Source organism: Citrus sinensis, chromosome 3 (assembly GCF_022201045.2).
Source record: "Citrus sinensis cultivar Valencia sweet orange chromosome 3, DVS_A1.0, whole genome shotgun sequence".
In the NCBI taxonomy this organism is placed as follows: Eukaryota; Viridiplantae; Streptophyta; class Magnoliopsida; order Sapindales; family Rutaceae; genus Citrus; species Citrus sinensis.
Genome location: NC_068558.1, coordinates 38,169,927 through 38,178,616, shown reverse-complemented (window position 1 = coordinate 38,178,616; position 8,690 = coordinate 38,169,927). Strand labels below are relative to the sequence as shown.

The following is an 8,690-nucleotide window of genomic DNA, read 5'->3' as shown; positions in this document are numbered from 1 at the left end:
TAATACAAATAAAGAAGCAACGCAAGATAAATAATAAAATGAGATAATATATTATAGAGTGATTTTATTCATTCCAATTGTGTGTGTACAAAACAAAAAGATGAGCTCTCTTTTTATAATTACATAATCACTCCATAAAATTAATGAAAAACTATGGATCATAATTCCTTGTAAAATAGTAGGAGTTATAGGGAAGCTAAAGGTTGCTAATGAGAGATAGTGGAGAGACTAAAAGATATATGTTATGAACATCTATATTTATTTTAATAAATTCATAACACTCCCCCTTGAATGTTCATTACAAAGAACATGTCTCATTAAAATCTTTACGTAATTGTTATTATGTAATAACAATCAAATTAATTATGAGAAGATGAAAAGCCAAATCTAAAAGAAAATTTCTCTATTTATTAGATAATAGAGAATATACAAATATGAGAAATGGTGATGACACATCACCTCCTCAAGTTATATATATATATATATATATATATATATATAGATAGTGACAGTAATAAAGTCAATAAATAATAATAATAATGACTAATTAAAGCAATCATAATAATTAAAATAATAAATTTTAATAATATTAATAAATATAATAATAATGACATAAAGAAATAATAATAATAATAACAGTTAAATTTTTTTTCAAAAACTATTTTTTTTATTTTATTCTGAGAAAAGGACCTATATATAAAAATTTGTAACTTATAGTATCTATTCAGTTTTCTTATAAAATATAAGGTAAATAGTGTAATTTTTGAAAAAAAGACAAAATTCAATGTTACCGTATAACTGTTACACGGTAGGCAAACCCTTTTATTTCAAAGCTTGATTTGTAACCGCCAGCAAAACTTTTTAATATTGCAACAGGCACCCACTAAGCGTGGTACACCATTAGTTGAAATTATAATAATATGCACCATTGTTGACTAAATTATATTAATTTGTAGCTTTCGGTCAGACTATTGCCCTTTAAAAAGCTGGATTCTCAAAATACTCAAAATCAATACAAGCTAGCTAAAATATAATGGAGCTCCTCCTCCTTTCCACACTCCTCATTCTCACTCTCTGCTGCCACTTCTTTTACCTCTTCATCAAACCCAACAAACAAAATGGTTCTGAAAAGCTTCCTCTTCCACCAGGTCATGTAAGCTGGCCTTTCAAGTATTTCGAAACTTTAGATTACCTGAAAAAGGCCAGGACAAACACCATTCACAAATTCATTGCCGAGAGAGTCCAAAAATACAAAACCAAGTGTTTCAAGACCTGCCATATTGGCCAAAACATGGTGTTTTTAACAAGCGCCGAGGGAAACAAGTTCTTGTTTTCCAATGACTACAAGCTTGTTAGATCCTGGTGGCCGGTGACTTTCCTTAAAGTCTTTGAAAACGCCGGCGAGGAGATCACCGTTGAGGAAGTCATCAGGGCTCGCAAGCAATTCCTCTCATTCTTCAATGAGCCCGATGCTCTTGCGAGACACGTGGCGATTACCGATCAAGTTGTGCAAGATCACTTCAAGTGTTACTGGGATGGTTCCAAACAAGTTGGAGTATACCCTCTAGCAAGAAAATTAACATTTGATGTGTCCTGTCGATTGCTGGCTGATATTCAGGATCGAGAAATTCTCGACGAGAGCCTGCCCTTGATGGGCAACGTTGTGAGGGCTTTTTTTGCGTTCCCCATCAACTTCCCCGGGACGATACTAAACCGTGCCATTAAATCTTCCAGGAGATTGCGTAAGATTTTTGTTGATATTATTAAAGAGAGGAGGGGGGACTTGTTGGAGAAGAAGAACTTGGATCAAAGAAATGATGTTTTGTCGAGATTACTCGTCGAGAACTACAAGGAAGGCAGAGATATTGATGATGTTTTTCTTGCTAAAAACTTGGTATCATTGCTCTCAGCTGCCTATGACAATCCTAGCGTAACCATTACATCCATTGTGAAAAATCTTGCGGAGCGGCCTGAAATCTATGAAAAAGTTCGTAAAGGTATGCTAAAAGAAAGTACTCAATTTTTTATGTCTTTTATTATTTCATGTAAGAAAATACTCGACCTTTTTTGTCTTTTATTATTTTACTTTAGAATTCAGGTAATAGGATGTGTGATTTTCAAACAATTTTATTTAATTGACTCACTTGAGTCGCATCTTAAGAGAAAAGGGATAAAAAATTAATTTAGAGTAAACAAATAATTTTGATGATTTTGAGACATGGAGAACTGGAACAACATAGATTTTGATCTTTATTTTTATGACCAAATTACATACATTTTTTAAAAATTTTCACTAATACTATCAAATTAACCAATTGGAAATTTTTGCCAATTAAATTTTAATGCATATGGTGTTTGGACAGAGCAAATAGAGATAGCAAAGTCGAAAGCACCAGGAGAGCATATGAGCATGGAGGACGTAAAAAAGATGAAGTTCTCGATGAACGTGTTAAGTGAATCGTTGAGGTTAGAAGCTCCTGCGTCAGGAACTTTCAGAGAGGCTCTTGATGACTTCAACTACGAAGGATTCCTAATTCCCAAGGGATGGAAGGTAATAATACATTTTAATATTAGTTTCACAAGTGTTAATTAATTAACACAAAGATCTTGGTACATGAAACATTTTACATGCAGGTACACTGGAGCGTACATGCAACACATAGAAATCCTGAATATTTTTCAAACCCGGAAACGTTTGACCCATCGAGATTTGAAAGAAACGATCCGATAGTTCCTTACTCTTATGTGCCATTTGGAGGTGGTCACCACATTTGTCCTGGAAAAGATTATGCAAAACTACAAATACTCTTATTCATGCATCACGTAGTGAGAAAGTTCAAGTGGGAGAAAGTGAACCCGGATGAACAATTGATAAGAGCTCCAAATTTGTTTGCTCCCAAGGGGCTTCCAGTTCGCCTCTATCCCTATGCCTATGAGAATTAGCATGATCCACCTATCTTTCTTCTAAATCTCTGGTGTTTTAAGCCCATCTATGTAATAACAATTTGAACAATTTGGTTAATAAGGAATGTGTTTATGTCTGCTGGATAAAAAAAACGCTTGGTTTTTATTTATTTATTTATTTTTTGACAATTGGTGCTATTGTTAGTATTATTAATTATTATGTTTTTGAGGATAGTTAGAATTAGTTTGAGACCTGAGAGAAGCCGTAAGAATTCTTTGTTATATTCTTTGCACAGCCTCTCTTCTTGGCCTTTTCAGAAAACCAATTCCGATTAGGACCAATTCGTGATCTAACTCGTCTGCTTTTAATTATATAATTTTAATTCCAATGTATAGTCCCTTTTCTAAGAAAAAGAAAAGCTGAAGCTTTATCAAGAAAGAAAAAGAATTGATAAAGAGCAGGCCGCCAAACCAATAGGGAAAATCGGTATTTTGGCCTCTCTGTAGAATTTTTGGAAGCTACTTGGTCCACTTGAACCATGTGGCGTGATTCAGTTACATCTGTAAATAATGACACAATCGACAAAATTAAACAATTAATGTTAGCAGTGTCACACTATATGAACAAGATCATCCACCAAATCACTGTAATGTCACATTCTAATTGTATGCATACAGAAATCCTCAAGTGCGAAACAAGCTAGAAGTTTTCAAACTCTTTTTACATATAATTGTTAAAAATATAATTTGATACATTAACCAATACCTCAAAATCTACGATATTCTTTTTTTTTTTTAACAATTTTCTGCATAAAGAGTTGGATACCCATTTCAAAAAACAATAAATGTCAGCGAAGGAAAACAAAACGAAAAGTGGGGTGGGTATTGTGCATATATGGTGAGTTGGTGACAACAAAAAAGTTGTAATTATCATGGCCAGTTGAAGCTGGTAGGTCATATATGGTAATCAATTGAATATATATATATATATTTCTATTTTTGCTTTTGGGATGGGGTTGTGATCCATTTTATGGTAAATATAAAACAATGATAAGTATCATGGCCCGCGAAATATGATAAGTATCATCGTAATCATTTAAAAATATGTTTGTTTTTGTTTTACCTTTTGGAATGGGTTCATGCGGTTTTTATATATATATGGTAACTATAAACAAAAATTGAAAGTATCATGGCCAATTAAATCCGATAAATATATCGGTAATCGTTTGAATGTATATTCTTTTCTGGGGTGGATGGATATAAGTGGTAAGCTAAAGAAGGTAAATTCATCATAAATTGTTGTGTGCGGAATGCAGAATTAAGCGCACCAAATAATCACAGAAAAAATAAAGGACACAAAATTTACGTGGTTCAACAATATGCCTACGTCCACGGGAGTAAGAGAAAAAATAATTGTATTATTAACAATTATTTGAATACAAATTTGAGTAAAGAAATCTCACTTTCTCATAACCCAAATACACCTAGTACTCTCACACACACTCTCCAATTGCTCATACTCTCAGAATTCTCAAAAGTTTAAAAACTTATAAACTTAAAAATTTTAAGATGCTAAACAAATGAATAATGCTTAATTATTTATAGGAAAAATGTTGGCACTATTCATGAAACAAATATAAAAAAAAAAAACTGCGTCCACACCGTGTGCAAAAAGTGGTGCCACCACATGGATTTGACTTGACTGTTCAACATAAATATGGTATTAAAATTTGAGAGATATCTTCTTACTATTCTTGTATAAATTAGGCATCAGCCCTTGAACTAATTAGATTAACTCTCCCTGGGATTTCTATGATTCTTTGCTGCCAATGACAAACACCAATATCTGATCAGTTCTTGGTTGTCTCCCAATCGAGTTCAATAAATGCACCCTTGAAAATCACTTTCAATACTGAGAAAATTAATAATAATAGCCACAAATTAACCAAAAGCAGGCAGAACCTATCAAGAACACAAATGGATTCTTCAGCAAAGACTCAACACAAACACAAACACAATGAAGAAGAAGAAGAAGAAGAAGAAAATGAAGAAGATACGTATTCATTTGCCATGCAACTGGCAATGAGCATAGTGTTACCTGCGTCTATGCAAGCGGCAGCAGAACTTGGAGTCTTTGAGATTATAGCCAAAGCAGGTCCAGGGGCTAAACTCTCTGCAGCACAAATCGCAGCACAGATGCCGAGCCGCAACCCCAATACAGGGGTTATGCTTGACCGGATCCTTCGGCTACTTGTGACCAACCGCGTGCTTCGTTGCTCTCTTTCATCAGCTGGTGATAATCAGAGGCTGTACAGTCTTGCACCTGTGGCCAAATACTTTGTGCTTAATCAAGATGGTGTCTCACTCTGTCCCCTCTTGGCCATGGCTGGAGACCAAGCCATACTAGATATATGGTTTGTCTTGTTAACTTTAAATATCTTTTATTTTTAAACATTTTCCAACCCAATTAACGTCAGTACGCGGATTTGAAGCGAAAGAGTTTGAGAAAGTCTTTGATACTCCCTATGTGTATACTCTCTCTGGTATATTCTTATTAAGTGTACCCCGCCAATTAGACAAGCAGAGATTATATTTTTAAGGACGTTTGGACCAAGTTAAAAAATTAAACAAAAGAAAATAAAAAACCCAACGCCAATGCATTATTATTATTTATATATTAATTGGAGTTTATTTTATTTTACTTTTTGATTTTGTTCAGATGATTAATTAGAAGGGCAGTTGTCCGCATAAGATTATTCAGGAAAACATTTGATGACATTTTATTAGATTAATTGCTGAAAATACCTTTTTGTGCGCGTAATTAATAATAATCTTTTGAACTTTTAGGTACAAGCTGGCAGACGCAGTTCTTCAGGGAGGAATCCCATTCAACAAGGTTCACGGAATGGGAGTCTATGAGTATGCAGGCAATGATTCTAGATTTAACGGAGTTTTAAATAAGGCAATGTTGAATCACACTAGCATAGTTATGAATAGAATCCTTGACTCTTACAATGGCTTTGAGCAAATTAAGCAGCTAGTGGATGTCGGTGGTGGCCTTGGGGTCACCCTTAATATAATCACTTCTAGATATCCTCATATTGAAGGAGTTAATTTTGACTTGCCTCATGTTATTCAAAATGCTCCATCTTATCCCGGTATACTTTCTACTAACTATTAAGTTCTTTCATGTCTTATTTGGACTTTTACAAACTCAATAGTTTATTAATCGTGCGTGGTTTACATATGTTGTAGGTGTGAAACATATAGGTGGAAATATGTTTGAAAGAATTCCAAAAGGGGATGCCATTTTGATGAAGGTTAGTTTCGGATTTAACTTACATGCAAATGCTCATCAGTAGGATTTGTTTTAATTACCAATTTAGTCATTGTATTTCGAAATTAGGCAAAACATCCCTGGCAGTATATCTGTTTCATCATGTCAAATTTATTGATTTGTAAGTTATATATATATATCAGAAAATAATTTATTATCTTACCCTAGACAGTCTGGTCCAAGGATTATGATTCAGTGCTGAGTTTTTTTTTTTTTTTTTTTTTGCTGAGCACTGAATCAATGATCAAGATTTGTTTTAAGTTTTTATTTTTTTATTTCTGTCACCTAATAATTATTGATTCAGTGCTCAGCAAAAACTCAGTTCAGCACTGAATCCTTATCCCCAATCCAAATCTTCATGGAAGTATTAATAGAGTCATTTTCTGTTATTTTGTTTTGTTTTGTTTTATTTTGTTTTTTTAATTTTTTTTAAAAGATAGAGTGGAGGGAAAAGCCCAAATTAATATTTTAACCCCAACCTTCTTAGATTCGAACTCAAGGGTTAGGTAAATAAAGTTATTTGAAAATCACTTCACTAGGAGTATGACAACAGTTTCGTCAATAACTAAAACTAATCGGTAATAATATTTTGCAGTGGATACTTCATAACTGGGGTGATGAGCATTGCTTAACTTTGTTGAAGAATTGCTACGAGGCTATTCCGGAAAACGGAAAGATAATTATCATCGATAGGATGCCAATGGTAACGCCTGAGGCTACCGCAGCCGCTAGAGAAGCCTCCATGATGGATATAATTATGTTAATGCAATTTTCAGGAGGAAGGGAACGAACCACACAAGAATTTATGGCATTAGCAAACAAAGCTGGATTTAACGGTGTCAATTATGAATGTTTTGCGTGTAATTTTTGCATCATTGAGTTCATCAAGTGATTAAATTACATGCTTGCTTACCTAGTTATGGTATTAATTATTGGTTGTGATTCTCGACAGAAAAATAATATTGGACAGTACGGTCGCATTGAATTACCTACTTACTGTTGTAATAAAAACATGTTTCGTGTGTTACATTTGTTTTTCATGTATGGGAGAGTGACACTTTAGACTCTCTAAATTTTATTTTTATTACTTCCATATAGATTTTTAATGTGTATTTAATCCCTGATGTTAGAAAAAAAATTGAAAAATAAATTGTTGAAGGATAAAAGTGATCTTTAATTGTCACATACAAATTGACTTTTCGAAGCCTCTACCAATTAAAACGACCTATGTTATCTATTAAAAGGCATGTTTTACACTTTAACATTGTGTTTTTTTTTTTATCACACATTATGACACTTTAAAATCTATCAAGGGATTAGTTCTCACTGGGGGACTAAAGTGTCATTCTCTCTTTATTTACACTCAATTACTAGGGTGACTTTAAAATGAGTACACAATGGAATGCACCTTTTCTCACTTATATAACAATCTGTAATTATAGATCGATATTTATTATAGCAGACATTATGTGTTATTTCTTAATTTTGGTGATGAATTCTTGAAGGTATGCTTCAATTGACAGTTTTACCCCTATTGCTGAAAAATGGACTTTCATATCTTATGCATTGGTGAACTTTACCTGTTTAAATAGAGATAAAAACATTATTATAAAATAAGATAGTAGTAAGTTGGGTTTCCTAGATGAGTCCCAAGTGTAATAATACTTTATTTGCTTACATTAGATTATCCTTAACAATTATATCTTACGTATACAACATTAAAAGCATATTTGAGGGTGCAAATAATTACACGCATTTATAAACCTTGAAGTTTTCAAGTAAATGATAACCATAAACATACTATTCAAATAGTCATTAATTGAAACTAATTAATATTATTCTTTCTTAAATTCAGGTTAGTGACAATGAACTGATCACGAAAATTTAAAAAAAATCAATTCTTATTATTTTTTTAAGATGAGATTTTTTTTTAAATAACAACAACGGGTTGATAAGGTTGTTTAGGAAGCGACTTCGTCCACTCCCAACTAAAACATCCACAAATAACGAAGCTATGGATAAATTAAACAATATCACCTAGCAGTCTTGCATTATAATGTGAACAATATGGTTCACTAAATTATTATATTCAATGTGTTATATTCTACGTGTACATATAATAAAAAATTAGTGCAAATATTTGCACATTTTAGAATATGGAAGTTTTCAAAATCTTTATATAAATATTTACTAAAATTTAAAAGATGATTTTTGATAAATAACGAGTACCTCAAAATTGGTGATTTCTTTTTTCACCACATTTTATAAAATAAAATAAAAAAATTAAAGATGGGATGAGTGTCCGTTGTCGTGCATATATGGTAACAACTAAAAACGGTAAGTGTCACGGCCAATTGAATCTCGCAAGTCCCATGTGGTAATCGTTTGAATATATTTTTATTTTTGCTTTTGAGATGGGGTGTGTTGCATTTATGGTAACTATGAAGGA

At 32.7% G+C, this 8,690-nt stretch overlaps 2 protein-coding genes across 2 annotated transcripts; both read left to right on the top strand.

Moving 5' to 3' along the window:
- The first annotated feature begins 998 nt into the window (after window positions 1-998).
- LOC102620622 (beta-amyrin 28-monooxygenase-like) lies at window positions 999-3,093 on the top strand. The gene is made up of 3 exons (XM_006494121.4): window positions 999-1,997; window positions 2,364-2,551; window positions 2,635-3,093. The coding sequence occupies exons 1-3, from the start codon at window positions 1,034-1,036 to the stop codon at window positions 2,941-2,943; spliced, it is 1,461 nt and encodes a 486-aa protein (XP_006494184.2). The 5' UTR covers window positions 999-1,033; the 3' UTR covers window positions 2,944-3,093.
- Window positions 3,094-4,684: 1,591 nt separating this feature from the next.
- Window positions 4,685-7,293, top strand: LOC102620338 (anthranilate N-methyltransferase-like). Its single transcript, XM_006494120.4, has 4 exons — window positions 4,685-5,318; window positions 5,752-6,062; window positions 6,160-6,224; window positions 6,837-7,293. Exons 1-4 carry the CDS (start codon window positions 4,882-4,884, stop codon window positions 7,131-7,133), a joined length of 1,110 nt encoding a protein of 369 aa, XP_006494183.2. The 5' UTR covers window positions 4,685-4,881; the 3' UTR covers window positions 7,134-7,293.
- Window positions 7,294-8,690: the final 1,397 nt, after the last annotated feature.

Coding starts and splice junctions, on each gene's coding strand:
- LOC102620622 (XM_006494121.4), top strand. CDS start 1,034: ATGGAGCTCCTCCTCCTTTCCACACTCCTCATTCTCACTCTCTGCTGC. Junction 1,998..2,363: donor CTATGAAAAAGTTCGTAAAG/GTATGCTAAAAG, acceptor GTGTTTGGACAG/AGCAAATAGAGATAGCAAAG. Junction 2,552..2,634: donor TAATTCCCAAGGGATGGAAG/GTAATAATACAT, acceptor TTTTACATGCAG/GTACACTGGAGCGTACATGC.
- LOC102620338 (XM_006494120.4), top strand. CDS start 4,882: ATGGATTCTTCAGCAAAGACTCAACACAAACACAAACACAATGAAGAA. Junction 5,319..5,751: donor CAAGCCATACTAGATATATG/GTTTGTCTTGTT, acceptor TTGAACTTTTAG/GTACAAGCTGGCAGACGCAG. Junction 6,225..6,836: donor GGGATGCCATTTTGATGAAG/GTTAGTTTCGGA, acceptor AATATTTTGCAG/TGGATACTTCATAACTGGGG.